This window comes from Cetorhinus maximus, chromosome 14 (assembly GCF_964194155.1).
Source record: "Cetorhinus maximus chromosome 14, sCetMax3.hap1.1, whole genome shotgun sequence".
In the NCBI taxonomy this organism is placed as follows: domain Eukaryota; kingdom Metazoa; phylum Chordata; class Chondrichthyes; order Lamniformes; family Cetorhinidae; genus Cetorhinus; species Cetorhinus maximus.
In genome coordinates, this window is record NC_135892.1 from 83,828,482 (window position 1) to 83,851,072 (window position 22,591).

The window sequence follows — 22,591 nt, forward strand, 5'->3', positions numbered from 1 at the left end:
ACCACCATCACCATCACTGGGTACGTCCTGTCCCACTGACAGGACAGACTCACCAGAGATGACGGCATAGTGGTATAAAGTCAGGAGGGAATTGCCTGGGAGTCCTCAACATTGTCTCCAGGCTCCATGAAGTCACATGGCATCAGGTCAAACATGGACAAGGAAACCTCCTGCTGATTACCACCCATTGCCTCCCTCAGCTGATGCATCAGTGCTCTTCCATGTTGAACACCAATTGCAGGAAGCACCCGCAAGGGCACAGAACGTACTCAGAGTCAGGGACTTGAATAACCATCACCAAGAGTGGCTCGGTAGCACCACTACTGACTGAGTTGGCCAAGTCACAAAGGACATAGCTGCTAGACCGGGTCTGGTGCAAGTGGTGAGGGAACCAAGAGGGAAAAACCTACTTGATCTCGTCCTCGCTAATCTACCCTTCCAGATGCATCTGTCCATGACAGCATAGATAGAAGTGACGAAGTCCAATCTTCACATTGAGGATACTTTCCAACATGTTGTGTGGCACTTCCACCGTGCTACATGGGATAAATGTCAAACAGGTCTAGCAACTCAAACCTGGGCATTCATGAGGCACTATGAGAAATCAACAGCACCACGATTGTACAAAAGTACAATCTATAACTTCATAGACTGGCATATCCCCCACTCTACCATTACCATCAAACCAAGGGACTAACTCAGTTTTAATGAAGAGTGCAGGAGGGTATGCCAGGAGCAGTACCAGGCATAACTGAAAATTATATGCCAACCTGGTGAAGCTACAACACAGTACTACTTTGCATGCCAAACAGCATAAGCAGCATGTGATAGACGGAGCTAAGGAATCCCACAACCAACGGATCAGATCTAAGCTCTGCAGTCCTGCCACATCCACTCATGAATGGAGGAGGACACTTAAACAACTCACTGGAGGAGGTGGCTCCACAAATATCCCCAACCTCAAAGATGGGGGGAGCCCAGCACATTAATGCAAAAGGTAAGGTTGAAGCATTTGCAATAATCTTCAGCCACAAGTGCCGAACGGATGATCCATCTTGGCTTCCTCCAGAGGTCCCCAGCATCACAGATGCCAGTCTTCAGCCAATTCGATTCATTCCACATGATATCAAGAAATGGCTGAAGGCACTGGATACTGCAAAAGTTACGGGCCCTGACAACATTCCAGCAATAGTACTGAAGACTTGTGCTCCAGGACAAGCTGCCCCTTTAAGCCAAGCTGTTCCAGTACAGTTACAACACTGGCCTCTAACTGGCAAAGTGGAAAACTGTCCACGTGTGTCCTGTCCACAAAAAGCTGGACAAATCCAACCCGGCCAATTACTGCCCCATCATCTACTCTCGATCATCAGCAAAGTGATGGAAGGGATCATCGACAGTGCTATCAAGAGGCACTTACTCAGCAATATCCTGCTCACTGAAGCTCAGTTTGGGTTCCACCAGGGCCACTCAGCTCCTGAGCTAGAAGGATAGGCCAGAAGGAGAAGGAGGTGGTGTTGTGCTGATAATAAGGGACGGGATCAGTAGATTAGTAGGGGAGGATCTCAGGTTGGAAGAACAAAATGTTGAATCTGATTGGTTGGAGCTAAGAAACAGCAAGGGGCAGGGCAGTAAACATTGGTAGGATTTGTTTATAGGCCACCAAACAGTGGTGATAGTGTGGGACATGGTATTAATCAGGAGGTTAGAGAAGCATGTAGCTTGGGTAATACAGTAATCATGGATGTCTTCAATCTGCATATAAGCTGGGTAAACCTAATGCATACTAATGCTGTGAAAGACGAATTTCTGAAGTATTATGGATGGTTTTCTAGAGCAGGCTAGAGAACAGGCTATTTTAGATTTAGCATTATTTAACGAAAAAGGGCTAATTAATAATCTTGTTGTAAAAGAATCTCTACGGATGAGTAACCATAATATGATAGAACTTTACATTACATCTGAAACCAGGCTGTTAAATTTGAACAAAGGAAATTATGAAGGTATGACAGGCAAACTGAGGTGGATTGGGAAAATACTTTAAAAGGTATGACAGTACCTTTGAAAATTTATTACAAAGTTTACAGCAATTATATATTCCTTTAAGGCACAAAAACCCAAAAAGAGTCAGTCAACCGTGACTAACAAAGGAAGTTAAGGATTGTATAAGATTAAAAGAAAAGGCCAATAAAGTTGCCATAACTAGTAGTAAACCTTAGGATTGGGAGCATTTTATAGTACAGCAAAGGAGGACCAAGAAACTGATAAAGCAAGAGAGAACAGAATATGAATTTAAAGTAGGAAAAAACAAAAATGGACAGTAAAAGCTTCAATAGGTACGTAAAAAGGAAACATTTGGCTAAGACAAATGTGGGTCCATTATAAATTCTCCTGACTGTCTGTAATGTGGAATAGAGAAATGGCAGAGAAGCTATATGATTACTTTGTGTCTGTCTTCACTGAGGAATCTCCCAGGATTAGAGATCCAAGGGACTAAGGAGGATGAGGAATTGAAGGAAATTCGTATTAGTAAGAAGGTTGTTTTGGAGAAATTAATGGGACTGAAGGTTGATAAGTCCCCAGGATCTGATGATTTACATCCCAGAGTGTTGAAAGAGGTAGCTATGGAAATAGTGGATGCATTGGTGATCATCTTCCAAAATTCTGTAGATTCTGGAATGGTTCCTGCGGACTGGAAGGTAGCAAATGTCACTCCACTATTTAAGGAGGGATGGAGAGAGAAAACAGGGAACTACAGACCTGTCAGCCTTACATCAGTAGTAGGGAAAATGCTAGATCTATTATAAAGGATATGATAAACGGATACTTGGATAATAATAATCTGATTCAGCATAGTCAACGTGGATTTATGAATGGGAAATCATGCTTGACAAACCTGTTGGAGTTTTTGGAGGGTGTTACTAACAGAATTAATAAAGGGGAATCAGTGGACATAGCATACTTGGATTTTCAGAAGGCTTTTAGAAAAGTCCCCCACGGGAGGTTGGTTAACAAAATTAAAGCACACGTGATAAGAGTATTATACTAGCATGAATTAAGGGTTAGTTAACAGGCAGAAAACAGAGAGTAGGAATAAACAGGTCATTCTCACGTTGGCAGGCTGTGACTAATGGGGTAGCACAGGGATCAGTAATCGGGCCCCAGCTGTTCAAAATATATATCAATGATTTGGATGTGGGGACCAAATATAATATTTCTAAGTTCGCGGACAACAAAGCTAGGTGGGAATGTGTTGTGAGGAAGATGCAAAGTGGCTGCAAGAGGATTTGGACAGACTTAGTGAGTGGGCACGAACATGGCAGGTGGAATATAATGTGGAAAATGAGAGGTTAGCCACTTTGGTAGGAGGAACAGATGTGCAGAGTATTTCTTAAATGGTAAGAGATTAGAAAGTGTAGATGTACAAAAGGATCTGGGTGTTCTCATCAATAAGTCACTGAAGGCTAACATGCAGATGCAGCAGGCAAATAGGAAGGCTAATGTTATGGCAGCCTTTATAGCAAGAGAATTTGCGTACAGGGGTAGCAAAGTCATGCTTCAATTGTACGGAACCTTGTTAGACTGCACCTGGAGTACTGTGTGTAGTTTTGATCCCCTTACCTTCGGAAGAATATTATTTCCATAGAGGGGGTGCAACAAAAATTCCCCAGACTTGTTCTCAAGATGGCAGGACTGTCCTATGAAGACAGATTGGGGAAACTGGGCCTGTATTCTCCAGAGTTTCGAAGAATGAGAGGTGATCTCATTGAAACCTACAAAATACTTACAGGAATAGAAAGGATAGGTGCAGGTAAGATGCTTCCCCTGGTTGGGGAGTCTAGAACCAAGGGACACAATTTCAAAATAAGGGGGAAGTCACTTTGGACTGCGACGAGGAGAAACTTTTTTCAATCAGAGGGTAGTGAACTTTTGGAATTCTCTACCAAAGAGGGCCGTGGAAGCTCAGTCATTGAGTACGTTTAAAGTTGAGACTGACGGATTTCTAAATGTCAATCACAATCGCATAAAGGCATATGCGGATAGTGTGGGAAAAAGACATTGAAGTGGATGATCAGCCATGCTCATACTGAATGGCAGAGCAGGCTCAGTGGGCTAAATGACCTACTCCTGTTCCTATATTCCTATGTTCATTACAGTCTTAGTCCAAAGATGGACAAAAGAGCTAAGCTCAAGAGGTGACGTGAGAGTAACTGCCCTTGAGATCAAGGCAGCATTTGACCAAATGTGGCATCAAACAGCCCTAGTAAAACTGGAGTCAATAGGAATCAGGGAAAAAATTCTCCACTGATTGGAGTCATACCTAGCACAAAGGAAGGTGGTTGTGCTTGTTGGAGGTCAATCATCTCAGTCCCAGGACAAAACTGCAGTAATTCCTCAGGGTAGTGCCTAGGCCCAACCATCTTCAGCTGCTTCACCAGTGACCTTTCCTCCATCATAAGGTCAGAAATGGGGATGTTTGTTGATGATTGTACCATTAACAACTCCAAAGATATTGAAGCAGTCGGTGCCCATATGCAACATTCAGGCTTAGGCTAATAAGTGGCAAGGAATGTTTGCACCATACATATGCCAGGCAATGACAATTTCCAATGAGAGAGAATCCAAACATCGCCCCTTGATGTTCAATGGCATTACCATCACTGAATCTCCTACTATCAACATCCATTGACCAGAAACTGAACTGGACTAGCCATATAAACACTGTGGCTACAAATGCAGGTCAGAGGCTGGGGATTCTGTAGAGAGTAGCTCAGCTCCTGACTTCCCAAAGCCTGTCCACCATCTACAAGGCACAAGTCAGGTGTGAGATGGAATACTCTCCATTTGCCTGGATGAATGCAATCCCACAACGCTCAGGGAGCTCAACACCATCCAGAACAAAGCAGCCTGCTTGATTGGTACCCCATCCACCATCTTCAACATCCACTCCCTCCACCACCAACGCAGAGTGGCAGCAGTGTGTACCATCTACAAGATGTCAGTCTACAAGATGACTTGTCAGTCTGTGCATGCACACACACAAAAGTTAAGGTAAAAGAGAGGTTCAGTTACCTCACATTCCCAAGACCCAAGTCTGTAATATCAAGGCAGTTGTGAAGAGCTCTATTATTCACAAGGTTCAATCAGCCAACAATTCAGTAAATAAACTGCCACTGACTGCAATCATCCTATAAAGAAAAATATTGAAATAGAGCAAAAAGAAAACACTCAGCTTAGATGCCACTTACCTGGTAAGCATTTCAGTGAGCTTTACAAATCCAACGTATGCTAATTCAAATGCACCTCTATGTCTAGATTGTAGAAGCTGGCATTTAAAGTACTCTCCAATTTCTCCAACCTATATAGGAAGAGAAAAAAGTTCACAAATTAAATTTATTGTTTTGTGATAAAATTCAATAATGCAAAGCATGGTCACTTTATTCTGATAAATCCCATCCTGGTGAATGGACACAAATAGTTAGTCTTTGTGCTTTGTAGTTGAACCTGCACAAGACAATTAAAGTTCAAACTTCTTTCTCTTGGGTGGCTACTAAGAAACCTAGGAGTAGTTTAAGTTGTATCTAGCTGGTATGAGTCTGCAGCACAAAAGGACATTGCCAATTGACCATATAACATTCTTAAAGCAGCCTTTCATGTTGTGAATCTGTTAAAAAAGAAAACTCAAAAATTTGCTCAAGGCAGAAATAACTTCCATTATATTGTTGCCAACCATTAAACTATTAAAATCAGAGACAATACGAAAAGAGCTTTGCAATACTGAACCCCTGAAAGTTTCACATATAGGGAGGAATTTAATGAGGCTTGCGGGAATGGGGTGGGAGGTGGGGAGGTATGGAGAATCGAGAGAGAAGGCAGGGGCTGAGTGCCCGTCGCTTTCTCAACGCTGTGAAACTCTCTCAGCTGTGTGGAAAGTGCAAGGCAGCTTTCCAGCGTGGGGGCTATTAGAGGCCCTTCAAGGGCCAATCAAGGGCCTCTTCCTGCCACTACTGGCATTCTACTGGGGCCTCCCCCATGTGGGGAGATAGCACAGTAAAACCTGGGGGCCTCCTTGCGGGCTGAGGGAATGGGATTTATTTACAAATCACAACATCTACTTTCATTGAATGTCACAATATACACTTCCATTGCAAGTCACTAAACATGGAACCCAAGTGGAAGTATCATCACAATACACAAATTCTCAGTCTCATCTTATGCTCTTTTCAACCACTTTGTGCATGACATCAAGTGTTATCTTGAAAAGGAAATATTCAATCTGACAAAGTAAGATGGGTCACATAATCAGCAAAAGCATTCCAAATACAATATCTAGTTTCTAGACCCTGGATTGCTTTTTAGATAGATAAAATGTTTCATTCTAAAACCAATAACATTAGCATAAATGAGTTTTGAATTAAAGGTTATGTATTGATTACCAACAATTTATACAAGATTTTAAATCCCACCTACAATTCAAAAATATAAGCACAGCTACAGTACCCTGCATGAGAGTGAAAGCAATTAAGAAACGCAGACAGCTGTCCCTAGTTTTACAGACTTCAAAACATGAACTGTGGAAAATATATTGGTCCAAACCTTTCACTGAATATTGTTACAATAACAATTGATTTATATATCTTTCACATCCCAAGGTGCTTCACACGTAGATATGAGGAAACTGGGCTCAGAACCATGAACAAAGATTTTAGGAAGGATACTGAAAGCTTGACCAAAGAAATGGGTTTTGAGAAAGCTACACAAAACTATATTAACAGTAGTAGAATTATGATTTGTAAAAACTTCAATATCTCAAGAACAGCAGCTGCTCATAAACATATTGAAAACATTTTTTTTGATAGTTATTTAAAACTGTGATGTTCACTTGCCATTGCAGCAGCAGCCAAGAAACCACAATCAATGCAGCTGTGATGAATACTTCAATAGTCCATTACATACCAAAAAATTATTTGACTTGAGGTCAGGATGGTTCAGTAAATCAAAAGAAATTGGATTCAAAGGAACAGTATGCTTTCACACTGCATTCCACTACTGATAAAATGGTAAGTAAAAATATGCAATACTTGCATTTACATAAATGTTATCAAAATTATAAGTACAGTAATATGTTTACCTTCTAAATAGCAGCCTTGGTCTACCATGTACCAGGCAAACATTGCCATTTTGAAAGTAGACTTTAACTAAAATGTAATTGAGAATGTTCTACAGTTACACAGTGGCAGACATGACAAGCTCATTCTTGTGTTCATCACACCAACTCATCCAGAGTCAGGCTGGGGAAACTAGTTTGAGTTAATTTTATGAGGGAACTGATTTTTCATTTCAGTTAAAATAAAACACAAAACAGGCACTTTTAAGAAAGATACTGTTTCAAGATTTTTCCTAATTAGCTTTTCCTGATTCCTAGACTCATTTTCACTTTTTCCTGTCACTAAGTCCCCACTGCCTCTGCCTAATTGCTTAATCTATGAACTGGACAGGCTGACTTGCCTCAGAACTACCACCAGTGGAGGAACATACAAGTGACTGGTTACAATTTTCCATGTGAGAAACCATCTTCTCATCCCACATCCAGTATGATGGATGAATGGGAGAAACACTGGCACAAGTTTATATCATATTACTCCTTGGACACCTTCCAAATTTCTTTGAACAGTTTCTCAGTCTTGATTTAATTTCAAATATGCAGGTTGGACATGTTTGGTCCAAGCAATAAGTGATAAATTGCCCACAGTTAAACTATGAATAGCAAAGAAATATGATCTATGCACACAACATGCACATTGGATTCTTGCACAGAATCTATAAATTCTCGTCAAGTTACTTAGCAGCCTAAGTTACTTGCCATTTTATCAGTAGTGGATTGCAGTGTGACAGCCTGAATTTAACTCACTTAATTTCCATTGAGCAGGCAGTAATATCAGATAGGGGGCGCCCATATATGTATATGCACACATATATTTTCTTAAACATGCCACCTTCCTTAAAAATCTAACATGCCGCTCACGCACACTCCACCTGCCTGCCAAAAAAAAAATGCTCGGGTACTCATCCAAGTTTGTTTAAAAGAAAGTTTTGCATTCATTATTTCAAGACCCGAAAGCAGTGTATTTAAAGGAAAAGTACATGTTATTGAACTTTCCTAAACTCTAATTATAAAAGGAAACATTTGTACTATGACTATACTATATCTTTCAGTTATCCTTTTGAAGCATTTTATTTGTCTAATCCACCAGTTCAAGACATCTGGGAGCAGCATGGTGTCACAAGTTCTATACACACTTAGGCTGTCTCTATCCAGATACTTTAATGCAGTAACAAGGCTAACCACAAATGTCTCCATTGAAATCATTTAAAGATTAAGGCTAATTCAGCGTATATATGCACATAGACACGCGCACATAAAAAAAGACTATTAAGACGGCATTAGAATCAACTTTTTCTTCAAAAAAAGCTAAACAGACCTGACAAAAGCACCATTGTAATCAAGATAAAACTAAAAAAGCCATCAAAAACACTGGCCCATCTCTGAATTATTGCATCAAGCTAGGAATGTTAGCATGATAAATCTATTACTGCAATTGTTTTGTGCATAGGGAGGGATTTGTGTGAATCCTGGCTGGTTGAGTGAGGGATCTCAAGCAGTCAGTGAAGTTCTGAACAAAAACAGAAACAGAAATACCTGGAAAAACTCAGCAGGTCTGGCAGCATCGGCGGAAAAGAGTACAGTTGACATTTCGAGTCCTCATGACCCTTCAACAGTGAAGTTCTGAGTTTTGTCACTTTTAATTAACAAAAGCCATCACCCCACCCCGTTTGATGGGCACAAGACATAATGCTGAAAAATGAAGTTTTAAAAGTAGCCCTCGAGTAATAAGAAATGTACCTGACCACTATAAATGAAGTGCTTATTTTTGTTAAAAATATTGTTTAACATAGTACCATTATTTTGTAAATATCAGTGCTTACTAAAAAAAAGTGGTTCAAGAAATTCTCCAGCCTCAACAGTCTGCACAGTACGTTAATTCACATTTTGCTAATAACAGGAATTAAAGTTTGAAAGAACACTTAAATGCCAGGCCAATATCCACAAAAGGAAAAGACAATTTTGATGCCAGCACTCTAATCACTTCAATAATTGGCTTTTATCTGCTTGGTTTCTCAGCTGCACGAGCTAAAGAAATTACATCTCTGAATACGTTTTCTTTCAATATTTTCAGAACATTACGAAAATTGCCACATAATTTAATTATCCTGCAGAAGCAGCTTCTTTCAATTATGCGTCACAATTTGTTATCTAAATGTGGAAAATTGAACTGACAGTCACAGAAATGTCATGCAAAAAAATGGCTTAATATTTCACAACCTGCTTCCAAATCAGAATCATTATTGTTTGTGCTCAAGGGAATTGTGCTGTTTGAATGATGTCTATAATAAGCTTCTGGTTAAAAGCTTACCGCCTTGTCAATCTACATGGTAGTTGGTGATACACACAATGCAGCAAAAAAAAGAGAACCAAGAAATTGCAACAGCCCCACCCCAGTCTCTTGATACAAAGTAGAAAGTAATTATGTGAAAATACCAACATTAAATGATTATGTAATTGCTGGGCCCTCATGCATCAAAATAAGAGTCAACTTGGAAGGGTCATATTACAGTTAAGCAGCCCTAAAAATAACTAGGAAAATCCCAGGTTCAATTCCAGTTTGTGCTGAAATAACTTACCGCTGTCAGGCTGAAATGTGGGTGCTACAATCGACTTTGGGATCCTTAGATTAATGAGTTGGCAGGGGAGGGCAGAGGGGTGGGAAAATCAATCAAGGTTAGAATTAAGGGTAACATAATTGTTAGCTGTTCTAAGTAGACACTTGGACGCAGGTAAGGATAGGATGGGCACGACTGAGATGCCTGTTGAACAATCGGCGTTCAAACATAGAAAATTTGTCACCTAGGTTAGGTTCTGAAAGGCAGCTGGACCTATAAAGCTGAATCCTAGCCAGGAACGTCCAAAAGGGCTAGAAAGAATATTGATGGAAAAATATGTAAGATTTCCAGAAGTTAGTACTTACCTTGGAAGTCTGATTATATCAAAAGCAGCTTTTCTGATCAGAACATTCATTTCTTTTCCAATTCATCATTAGAAAGGGACAAGTGATTTGTTCATTCCCTCACTGCTTGAACCTAATTCCGTTTGGTTAGTAATGCCCAAGACTGAATTATATATGTAATTATAGTCCTATATAGCTATTTACATTATTTATTATTTCAGCTAAAATATGACTATCCATGCTTTCAGTTTAAGAAAGGAAATTTACTACTAGGGTTGCTGAGACGCTGTTTTGAGGGTTAATGACAGTTGGAAGCAGTGTCACAAGGACATCAGCAAAAAGATTTAAACAGTTGACTGAGGGTTAGCCAAATGGTTTCACAAGTTACGGAATCAAGAACTACACATTTAACATGAAAAAGAATCTCCCTTGAATTGACTTTCTGACCTTGGTATAACTGAAGATCATGTAAGCTTTTCAGTCATTTCTCATAGAACGTATCAAATCTTTTTTAAATATTGAGTTTTCACACTTCAAAAAATGGTGGTCAATTCATTTTTGTAGTAAGTCCAAGATACTAAAACAATAACAAGGAAAATGCTTCATTCACTGGCCTCAGTAGTTATTAGAAAGAAAGCTTAAGTTTTTCAACTAATCTATATACATATATATATATATATATCAATGTTTGACTAACAATTTTTTTCTTACAGAACTCAAATGTGAAAATCTACAAATTAAGTCAGTTCACAAAAAATGCACAATTCATGGACAGCAGTGGACACCACTTAGAGAAAAGAAAGCATTTTATCCAGGATACATATTAATAAAAACTTGTACTCATGCTAGGTCCTTCAAATAAAATAGCTGAGTTGAAGAATTCCATAATTCAATACAATATTCAGAGAATACACTTCATGCAAGATTTTGATGGTTTTGAATATCAGAATTGATGTTAACAGAAGGCAATGAAGTAATCTCCTTCCCATCATGTACAATCATGCAGGTGTCAGTAATTTATAATCATATGGGTGCAATTAAGGCCAGGCTCTTTCACAGAGTGACAGTTGCTGACATAATTTGACAGTGTAAGAGCTAGAAGAGCAAAAACTACAGTAAAACTTTTAGGCTCATTTCCAGTCCTAAAACTGCAGACACTTTTGACTGGGTATATTGACCCCTGAACTATTTTTGCTGATCCACTGCAACTTAAATTAACTATGGTAGCAAGTTAAGGCATACAATTAAGTGTTAATTAAAGTTATTCAAATTTATTTAGCGCAAAAATGTTGTAATCAACCAGCTAACCCATGCAAATAGGCACAGTCGATTACGATGGAAGCAGTAAAAAGGATGAAAAATGGTGCCAAAGTTAAACAAGACGTCTAAGCTTCAGTGAAACTGGACTGCTTGTGTTAGCAGAATAACACTTCAGATGCAAAGACTTTTTATGGCAGCAAATCAAACTGGCTCTCAGGCTTCCAATTCAGGGGTTTATAGTTCTTTTTACAGCCAATCAACAATATCACAAAAATGTTCACAATATCCTACAAAGTAGGCTTGTCAATTATATTTTGTACAGATCACATAACGTCCATATCTGTTTGCTCTTGTTGCAGTAAATTAATTATCAGTACTGAGTTTCCAGGATTGGTCTGCACATGTCGTTTGCATAAAGTCCAAACTCAATTTTCTTTTTGTATCACCAATGAATTTTTTCACATCCTCAGTCACACCCAAGACTCCAAAAAAATTTAACCATTAACATCTTGGGCTTGGATCATACACGAAGTTCATCAGCATAAAGACTCCATCTGTGAAAGGATCCTCCAGGTCACCAATACTGGAATGCACAATGCAAGGTAGAGAATCTACCCTCGGGACCAAAGAACACATCAGCCACACTGGGTAGATAAAGGCTCAACATCTCACCCATTATGCAGATCCTGTTAGAGGAGACCATTGGCCGATTGCATTGGTCATGCAATTCTGCAGGCTGGTAACAACCAGATACACCGAGGTTACACAGTAATGTTACACAATTACACAATGTCATATAATAAAATTTGGCAAGGCAGGTTTGCTTCACAGTTAATAAGTTTATAACACTTGTCATGTTAGCTGGTACTGTTAACTGTTTTCTCTCTTTAGGTGCTGTTATTCTCTCCTTCAAATCTGCCTTCGTCACTCTTCTCAAAAAAAATAATCTTTAACCCCTCTGACCTTGCAAACTACCGCTCCAACTCCAATCCCTTTTCTCTCCAAAGTTGTCAACTCCCAAATTATTGCCTACCTTCCCTGGAACTCCATGTTTGAATCCCTCCAATCAGGTTTCTGCCACAAAACTGCTTGTATCAAAGTCATAAATCAGATCATGTGTGAATGTGACATAGGTAAACCATCCCATCTCATCCTTCTTGAACTATTTGCACGGTTGACCACATTATTCTCCTCCAATGCCTGTCCATTGTTGCTCTCACCTGGTTCCAATCTTATCTATCTCATCATAGCCAGAGTAACACCTGCAATAGCTTCTGTTCCCACTCATGCAACATTACCTCTAGTGCCCCGAAGGATCTATCCTCGGCCCCTATTTTCCATCTATAAGCTGCCTTGGCAACATCATCCGAAAATGCACCGTCAGTTTTCAAATGCATGCTGATAACACTGTTACGATCCCAACTGATGTTAATTCTGGGCAAGTCAGGTCCCAGAGTGAAACCTGGCTTGATAGATCCTAACTTTTTTGGAGCAACATGGAGATAAGTTACTGAACAAGTTCACACGTGTCTGTTGATTAATTGTTAACACAAAGAATAAAATATTTATTAAAGAAGAAAAAATGAACTATATTACAATAGGGAAAAAGATTGGAAATAAAAACAGAAAATGCTTGAAAAACTCAGCAGGCCTGGCAGCATCTGTGGAGAAACAGAGTTAACGTTTCAAGTCCGTATGACTCTTCTTCAGAATTCTGAAGAAGTCATACAAACTCAAAATGTTAACTCCGTTTCTCTCTCCACAGTTGCTGCCAGACCGCTGAGTTTTCCCAGCAGTTTCTATTTTTATTTCCGATTTCCCACATCCGCAGTATTTTGCTTTTATTAAAAAGGTTGGAAAGATCTCCATACAAACACAGAAGGCACTTCAAATTCCCACAATTCCTTTACCCCAGCAATATCTTTACAGGCATATAAACCAATGAAGAGTTACCACCAGCTTGACAGAGGCTTCTTGCTTGAAACTGGCACAGCGGCAACCAGTTTTCTTCTGGTGAATTCCTGAGCGTTCACTTGATGCTTTTTACCCAACTTGTATTTCTCCCTGAGACACCCAAAAACCACATTCCAAACTTTGTTTCTTTAACTGCAGAGCAAACAAATGGGTTCCCTAAACTCAGTCTTCCAGTAGCACCTCTGCTAAACTGATCACTTTACTGAGTTCTACAACTGACTTTTGAGTTAACTACTGTCCCCAATAGGCTTGTAGTCTTTCTTATCAGAGAGCTTAAAATTCCTGTCCTTTCTCTCTGACACACATTGAACTTTTCCCCGTCTTTTTTCTCTACCTATGTCACTTGACCATTGTTGCTAAGCAACAGTAAACTCTTTTCTACTTTGTGTTTTCCTTCCCACAATCACTGAATTTTTAACCCCTTTTAACCCATCTCTTTAACTTTAGGGGTTATAATACCTCATTAAAAATGTATAGATACAAACAAGCCTAAAAGACCTGACCTTTTCATCAGGAGTCTATCCAGGCTCCCAGGCACCAAGGCCCACAAACAACCTAAGTGAAACTGAAACCATTTTTACCTTTCTTAACACCCAGATCCAATGCACCATCACTCCTCTCGACTTGTCCACTATTATTAAATTAACAAACTGCTTGCCAGACATTGGAAAATCAAAGTCATTGTGTTCGGTTCCTGCTACAAACTCCGCTCATCTCCTGACTCCCCAAAGTCTGAGCCCACCATCTACAAGGCTGTGGTGTAATACTTTCCACTTGCGTGGATGAGTGCAGCTCTAACAACACTTAAGAAGTTCGACATCATCCAGATAAAACAGCCCACTAGCTGGCACCCCATCCTCCACCTACAATGTTCACTCCCTCCACTACCGACACACAGTGGCAACAGTGTGTACCATTTACAAGATGCACTGCAGAAACTCACCAAGGTTCCTTCGACAGTGTCTTCCAAACCTGTGTCCTCTACCATCTTGAAGGGCAAGGGCAGCAGGTGCATGGGAACACCACCAACGGCAAGTTTCCCTCCAAGCCACACACCATCTTGACTTGGAACTATGGGCAGCATCTTACCTATGTTGGACGGGCTGGGCAGCACAGGCTGCGAGCCACCATTTTACGTGGACGGGCCAATTAAGGCCCGCCCTGCGTAATATGCAGCTGGTAGCATTCAGCGCTATATGTGCGGGCGGAGGGGAGGAGGGAGAGTCGGGACCTGCACTCTTTCGCGCATGCACGTGAAAGAGCGCAGCAATCTCGCTGAGGCACGGAGCTGCCTCAGGGAGATTGAATGGGCAATAAAAGATTTTTAAAATTCAAGTAAAAAATTATTTAAACATGCCCCTTCATGTGACAGTGTCACATGAGCTGGGGCATGTTTGTCAAGTTCACCAAATTTATTTATTAATTTTATAAAACCTTCAGGAAACCTCATCCCACCCGCTTGGGCTCTTCGCCTGCCAGTCAACCTTAAGGTTGCGCGGGCAGCGGTGTTAATGATGGTAATGACTTTCTTAATGGCCTTAACAGGTCTTTGACAGTTCGGCAGGCGTGGAGCCGCCTCCAGCGCGCACCCGCCGAACGCAATATCGGAATGACACACGCCCAACGTCATCTTGCGTCATTTTGCACGTCGGCGTGTCGGGCCTGCCCCCGCACGCCAACAACAATAGTCTGGCCTATATTGCCATTCCTTCACTGTCGCTGGGTCAAAATCCTGGAACTCCCTTCCTAAATGCACTGTGGGTATATCTACACCACATGGAAAACTGCGATTCGAGAAGGGTGCTTGCCACCACCTTCTCAAGAGCAATTAGGGAAAGACAATAAATGCTGGCTTAGCTAACAATGCCTACATCCTGTGAAAGAATAAAAAAAGCTTCTTCACATGCTTATAATAGTAAACAAACAACCTAATTTTAAACATTGCAAAGTGTTATGATCCTAAACCAGACCCCCAAGTTTTTGGTAGGGTCCAGTTAGGGACCAATAACATTCTGTTTAAAGTAGACAAAGCTTGAGATTCAAGACACAGCTTAGAGAATAAAGCCAGAAGATCCCACAGGTTTTGAACAAACAAAAATAAACTTTATAATACAACATCAAAAAGGTAAAACCAGTTACAATCTGTATTTTACACTTTAACATTCAGAGTTAACATGAGGTACATGTGAATTAACAGGCAAACTGTAGTCAAGCACGCCACACTGTACAATAAATAGCATATGTGACCAAGACAGGTCCCACAGATTTCTTGGCAACCCACTCAGATGTCAGTAAACACGGAGTCAACCAATCTCGTTGAAACTCTTGCCTCCCTCATGAGGGACTTCAAACTTTTCACTTTTGAAGATCAAGCTTCTGAATTCCCTCAAAGATGCTACAACCTGGATTGCCTCAATTACTGCACATCTCCCAGGGTTTCAATCTCGTATCCTGAGACTCTATTTCCCTGGATTTCTGAGTCAGCACTCTAGCTCTACTTGCTGGCTCAATTTCAGCTCTTTAATAGCCAGCTATCTTAAGTGGGTTGGCAATGCCCCTGGATTTCACCAAGCTCCAATCTTCCCAGGTACACCAAGCTGTGATATGCCTCCAAGGACTTCTTTTGAGCGCCAACCCTTTCCAGCACAGAGCCAGTGACCTTCTGCCACCTTCTCAGCTCCCCGAGGACTTCTCCTGATCCCCATCTGCATAAAGCTATCAAATGGCTCCTGAGACCCCACCCGAGCCCCAACTACACAGAGCAAGCTAACAGCAACACTTTTGCTGCCTGGAGCCTGCTAACTGGAGCACCTTTTCGGTATTACCTTTTTCCCTGTTGCACAACGCTCACGCCCAAGCAAACACACAGATAAACACAAACCCTAGAATTTTAAGCTCCACCAAGCTCCATAACTACGTAGTCTTCCAGGGCTCAATGAATGCTTTTAAATTAATGGTAGCTTTAACTCCCCAGAAAAAAACAACTCTCTGGGCTGCATTTGTTTGCAAGCCATGTAGACACTGCAACTCCAATTCTCCAGCTAAGTAAGCCCACCTACTGTTTTATAATCTTACCTTTTTTAGCTGTCAACCCCTTGGGTCAGCATGGCCCCAATCTTTTAAGTGTAATAGTCTTCAAGTTGCTTTAGTAGCATTTTTCCCACTTTCTACAGCTAAACTTTAATTTTCCCAGAAGTAAAAATTACCTCTAAATTATAACTATGAACCGTGAACTAGGTGTCTATAACAAAAGAAATATATTATGTAATATTTAATCTAAATTAAATAGAGTTGTTGAATGTAGTTTGTGCATATATTGCATTACATGGTAATTATCTGAAATTTGGTTGCAAACTTTGTTTCATTTCAGACCACCTTGATTCCCTAAGATAAAAGCAAAATACTGCAGATGCTGGAAATCTGAAACAAAACAAAAATAGCTGAAAAAACTCAGCAAGTCTGACAGCATCTGTGGAGAGGAAGACAGAGTTAACGTTTCGACTCCGTATGACTCTTCATCAGAACTAAAAAAAAATAGGAATGAGGTGAAATATAAGCTGTTTGAGGGGGGTGGGACAGGTGGAGCTGGATAGAGGGCCAGTGATAGGTGGAGGCAAAGAAGAGATTGCCAAAGATGTCATAGACAAAAGGACAAAGGGGTGTTGACAGTGGTGATATTAGCTAAAGGATGTGCTAATGGTGACATTAAGCATAGAAAACAGGACGAGCAAGTGACAGATGGCCCTAGTGGGGGTGGGGTAGGGGGAAGCGATCAAAATAGGCTAAAAGATAGAGATAAAACAATGGATGGAAATAAATTTTAAAATAATAATAGAAATAGGTGGGAAAAGAAAAATATATAAATTATTAGTAAAAAGGGGGATTGGAAAGGGGGTTGGGATGGAGGAGAGAGTTCATGATTTGAAGTTGTTGAACTCAATGTTAAGTCTGGAAGGTTGTAAAGTGCCTAATTGGAAGATGAGGTGCTGTTCCTCCAGGTTGCGTTGAGCTTCACTGGAACATTGCAGCAGGCCAAGGACAGACATATGAGCATGAGAGCAGGATGGTGTGTTGAAATGGCAAGCAACAGGGAGGTCTGGGTCATGTTTGCGGACAGACCGAAGGTGTTCTGCAAAGCGGTCACCCAGTCTGCATTTGGTCTCTCCAATGAAGAGGAGACTGCATTGGGAGCAGTGAATGCAGTAGACCAAATTAAGGGAAGTGCAAGTGAAGTGCTGCTTCACTTGAAAGGAGTGTTTGGGCTCTTGTATAGTGAGGAGGGGGGGAAGTAAAGGGGCAGGTGTTGCAGCTTCTGCGGTTGCATGGGAAGGTGCCATGGGAGGGGGTTGAGGTGTAGGGGGTGATGGAGGAGTGGACCAGGGTGTCCTGGAGGGAATGGTCCCTACGGAATGCTGACAAGGGGGGGTGGAGGGAAGATGTTTTTGATGGTGGCATCATGCTGGAGTTGGCGGAAATGGTGGAGGATGACCCTTTGAATGTGGAGGCTGGTGGCATGATAAATGAGGACAAGGGGGACCCTATCATGGTTCTGGGAGGGAGAGGAAGGTGTGAGGGCGGATGTGCAGGAGATGGGCCGGAAACGGTTGAGGGCCCTGTCAACCACCGTGGGTGGAAAACCTCGGTTAAGGAAGAAAGAAGACATGTCATAAGAACTGTTTTGGAAAGTGGCATCATCAGAACAGATGCGACGGAGGTGAAGGAACTGAGAGAATGGGATGGAATCCTTTCAGGAAGCGGGGTGTGAGGAGCTGTAGTCGAGGTAGCTGTGGGAGTCGGTAGGCTTGTAATGAATATTGGTGAACAGTCTATCACCAGAAATTGAGACAGAGAGGTCAAGGAAGGAAGGGAAGTGTCAGTGATGGACCATGTGAAAATGATGGAGGGGTGGAAATTGGAAGCAAAATTAATAAATTTTTCCAGGTCCAGACGAGAGCATGAAGCGGCACCGAAGCAGTCATCAATGTACCGGAGAAAGAGTTGTGGGAGGGGGCCTGAGTAGGACTGGAACAAGGAATGTTCCACATACCCAATAAAGAGACAGGCATAACTGGGGCCCATGTGGGTACCCAAAGCCACACCTTTTATTTGGAGGAAGTGAGATGAGTTTAAGGAGAAATTGTTCAGTGAGAGAACAAGTTCAGCCAGACAGAAGGGAGTGGTGGTGGATGGGGATTGTTCGGGCCTCTGTTCGAGGAAGAAGCGGAGAGCCCTCACACCATTCCGGTGGGGGATAGAGGTGTAGAGGGATTGGACGTCCATGGTGAAGAGGAGGCGGTTGGAGCCAGGGAGCTGGAAATTGTTGATATGATGTCGGGCGTCAGAGGAATCGCAGATATAGGTGAGAAGAGACTGGACAAGGGGATAGAAAATGGAGTCAAGATAGCAAGAAATGTGTTCCCTGTCAGTTTCCATGTCAGTCCAATTTCAGATTGGAAACCTACAACACGTTGCTTGTTCAATTATCCTGTTGCACCTCTTACAATTATTGGAATGTTGCTCTGTATTTGAGGCCTTAAGTCCTACTTCCATGAATATGTTTACATGCAAGGGATTTGGCTTGTGCTTATGGAAGCAAAACAATTATTTTCTTAATGAACAATGCAATAATATAACCTAACAAAAATAAATTTGTTTCATATAATAGCCAAACATTAGTAACTTCTGTTTTTGTATGTTCTCTAGTCTCTCCACATAATCGAACTTCCTCACCCTTGGTACCATTCTAGTAAATTTCTTTTGCACCCTCTCTCAAGGCCTTGACATCCTTCCTAAAAGTGTGGTGCCCAGAATTGAGTAAAATACTCCAGCTGAGATGAACAAGTGATTTATAAATGTTTAGCATAATTTCCTTGCTTTTGTATCATTACTACGCTGTTTATAAAGCCAAGAAATTAATCTCAACAGCTTTCTCAACTTGTCCTGCCACCTTCAATGATTTCTGTATGCAAATATTACATGCAACCAGATCTTATTTAAAAAGGGATTTGAATGATACCTGGTTGAATGTCAGTAGCCCATCCTTTGAGTCAGGTGTTGACTGAAGAGGCAAATTTTGACATAGTAAGCCTAAAAGCAAGGATATTTCCTTCATACTTCTCCAGCAACATACAAGAACCATCTGGGCAGTAACCTGGCAAGATTGGCCTGTCCGATCTGCATATGGTGAACAAAAAAAGTATAAAATTAAACATTACTAAAATCATCAAAACAATAACAAAGGGCTGATATCCCCATCCATTTTTAGACAGCCCTTTTTGAAAATAACAACATCGAGCAACATATGTGATTTTCAATTATCGGTCCCCATCTCAATATATTTTGTCTTGATTATTGCTTGGATGCTCTGCATCATGCATACTCCCAACACAGAAAGCAAAAAGGGCTCTACCAACATTGCTCGAGTCAACTACAAATGTTGATGACTGCAGTGCTATACAACCACTATGACATTTCTGTGGAGCAGCAGACTACAAGATACCTTTTCATCCTTCAGTTTCTGAGTTTTTCACAGAATCAATGGGAATTTTTTTATGTTTGTCCTTGTAAATTCACAACTCCCTTCCAATAAAAAGAAAATTCCAGGTGAATAGATGGTCTTGCAGTGAGAATGCAATGCAAATTGCTTTTTTATTTCTCTCCTTCGCACATTACCCCCAACAGGGTGTTCAAGTTCAGGAACCTAACATGTGGTATCCTGTGAGCCCAAAGTCCTATCAGGCCACTGTGGATGCAAAGCATCGATACACCCACCACAAAGAAATACTGCACTGCCACAGACAACACATTTGTTATCACTGTACATAGAAAAGTTAACATAGAAATTACACAAAGCAATTAGATAGAAGCTTTTTCCCAGGGTGGAAGAGTCAATTACTAGGGGACATAGGTGGTGGAAGCAAGTACGATAGTGGTGTTTAAAATGCAGCTTGACAAATACATGATTAGGATGGGAATAGAGAGATAAGGACCCCGGAAGTGCAAAATGTTTTAGTTTGACAGGCAATGTGATCGACGCAGGCTTGGAGGGCTGAAGGGCCTGTTCCTGTGCTGTACTTTTCTTTGTTCATTGTTCATTGTTCAATGCTTTCTCCACAAAACAGGTTCATCATCATCTGACAACTTCAGAAACCTGTTCAACTGTGGCATCCTTATGTCCTGGTTCTCGTTTTTTTCTCTTAAGTTTGCAATCAAAAAGAATGCCATTTAAAATATGCATCTTTAAAAACTAAAGACAGATTTGTCCCCTTATTTTCAGTAATTAATTCGACCAGGATGATTTTCTTCAAAAGTAAGAGCTTCAGAAATTAGGCAATGTTGCTAAAATTATCCAACTAATTCATTTCCTAAAACATCTTCCAAATAAAGAAGTCATTGCATGGTGGGTTTATAGATTTATTACACTGGAATGTAGACAATTCAATTAGCTTGCTCTACAGAAATGTTATGAATATACCAGAAAATTGTTCACAAATTCTGCTTTTACATTATAAGGGACCATAAACAAGGCCAGGTGCTTAACTGTGTTCCAGCACCACCAAGTGGTTTCATGCTATATATATGATTTTAGTTTCTAAATGGGTGCCTGAAAAATGAACAAAAGATTATAATGATGTACAAAATACATACCAAAGAAGAAAATGCTTTTCACATAAAGCAGCATATTTCTGGAGCAGTAAGCTAGGCACAAATGGGTGTGAGCTGAAATCTATAGTATCAATTGAAGATCCAGGGCTATTTAGTTTTGAGTATTTTCACATTAATTCTCAAATGTGCCACCAGATGGAGCATTACTCACGAATAAAATGGGCTTCCTCAAAACCAATCAGAACGTAGCTATCATTGCGAGACCATATATTCACCTGGAATTTTCTTCTTATTGGGAGGGAGTTGTGAAATTACAAGGAGGAGCATTAAAAAAAAATCCCACTGATTCTCTGAAAAACTCAAACTGAAGGATGAAAAGGCATCTTGTAGTCTACTGCTCCACAGAAATGACACAGTGGTTGTATAGCACTGCAGTCATCAACATTTTGCCTGCATTATCCCACCAATCTTACCATGTCCCAAAGCTAGAGCGGAGAGTCTTGTCAACAGTGCAATGCTCTGCTCCTTGTAGGGGATCAGCTCTCTAATGTTCAGGTTGCCTCTTTTGATTATTTGCATCTCATGCACTCTGTGCAACAGTTCCTTACCAGCCCAACCCTGAATGCTGTTCAGGTCTTGCTGCATGCAGGCATGGATTGCTTCATTATCTGAGGAGTTACAAATGGAACTGAACTGAACACTGTGCAAGCAGCAAACAACCACATTTCCGATCTTATAAAGGGAAGGTTAACGCTGAAGCAGCCGAAGATGGTTGGGACTGGGGCATGACCTTCAGGAACTCCGGCAGTGATGCCCTGAGCTGAGATGATTGGCCTCCAGCAACTATATCCATCTTTCATTGTGTTAGGTATGACTCCACACCGCATCCCGCCCCCCCCCACCCCGCCCTCCCCCAACTTCCTGATTCTCAATTACTTCAATTTTTCTAGGCCTCCTTGATGCTACACTTGGTCAAATGCTGCCTCAATGTCAAGCGTTGCTTGATAGGACTGTCAACAATCTCTTCCATCACTTTGCTTATGACTGAAAGTAGGCTACTGGGGCAGTTAATTGACTGGATTGGATTTATGGACAAGACATCCTTGGGCAATTTTTCACATTGTCAGGTAGATAGAGAAAAGTCCTGCCTTTCACAACTTCCTTGTTCGCGTTTTCACTTACCAGCGCTTTGTACTTCGCCCATTGCATGAGCAACATTCATTTATCTGCACTTGAAATGTCCCAATTTTGCAAAAGATCTTTTATTTCACAATAGCTGTTTGCAAATACGTAAACTAGATTTATCTCACAATGCAATTTTATACCTTATTCCAGGATAATGGATTTGGGAGAAGTAGTGAACATGAGTTTAAACTATGAGAGAGTAGGGATAGACTGGACATTAGGTGATTTGTCTTTTCTTAAGAGTAGTGAGGCTCTGAAATACAAAAAAAAACAGGCTGATGTGGTATGTGCTGACTCTTCGAATACTTTCAGAGGGAGCTGGACTGGTTCCTGCTGAGGACAGAATCACAGAATGTTAAATGTCTTTATAAATCTTCGTAATCCTTGGTTCACATGACCTCCTTGGCTGGTTTCAGTGACCTGAGGGTTGCGGGGGTGGGGGGATGGAAATCAAAGAGGAATTTTCCAGGATATATTTTGCCTCTTGCTGGCCCTGGGTTTCT

General features: G+C 40.9%; 1 protein-coding gene across 2 annotated transcripts in view; it reads right to left on the reverse strand.

Annotated features, from left to right (window-relative positions):
- Positions 1-22,591, reverse strand: part of thada (THADA armadillo repeat containing) — a 423,827-nt gene that overhangs the window by 331,620 nt on the left and 69,616 nt on the right. For both annotated transcript variants that reach the window (XM_078557163.1, XM_078557162.1), the window contains exons 20-21: positions 19,315-19,472; positions 5,247-5,356 (exon numbers count right to left, since the gene is read on the reverse strand). In XM_078557163.1, the coding sequence (XP_078413289.1) occupies positions 5,247-5,356; positions 19,315-19,472 (268 nt within the window). The remainder of the gene's footprint in view (positions 1-5,246; positions 5,357-19,314; positions 19,473-22,591) is intronic.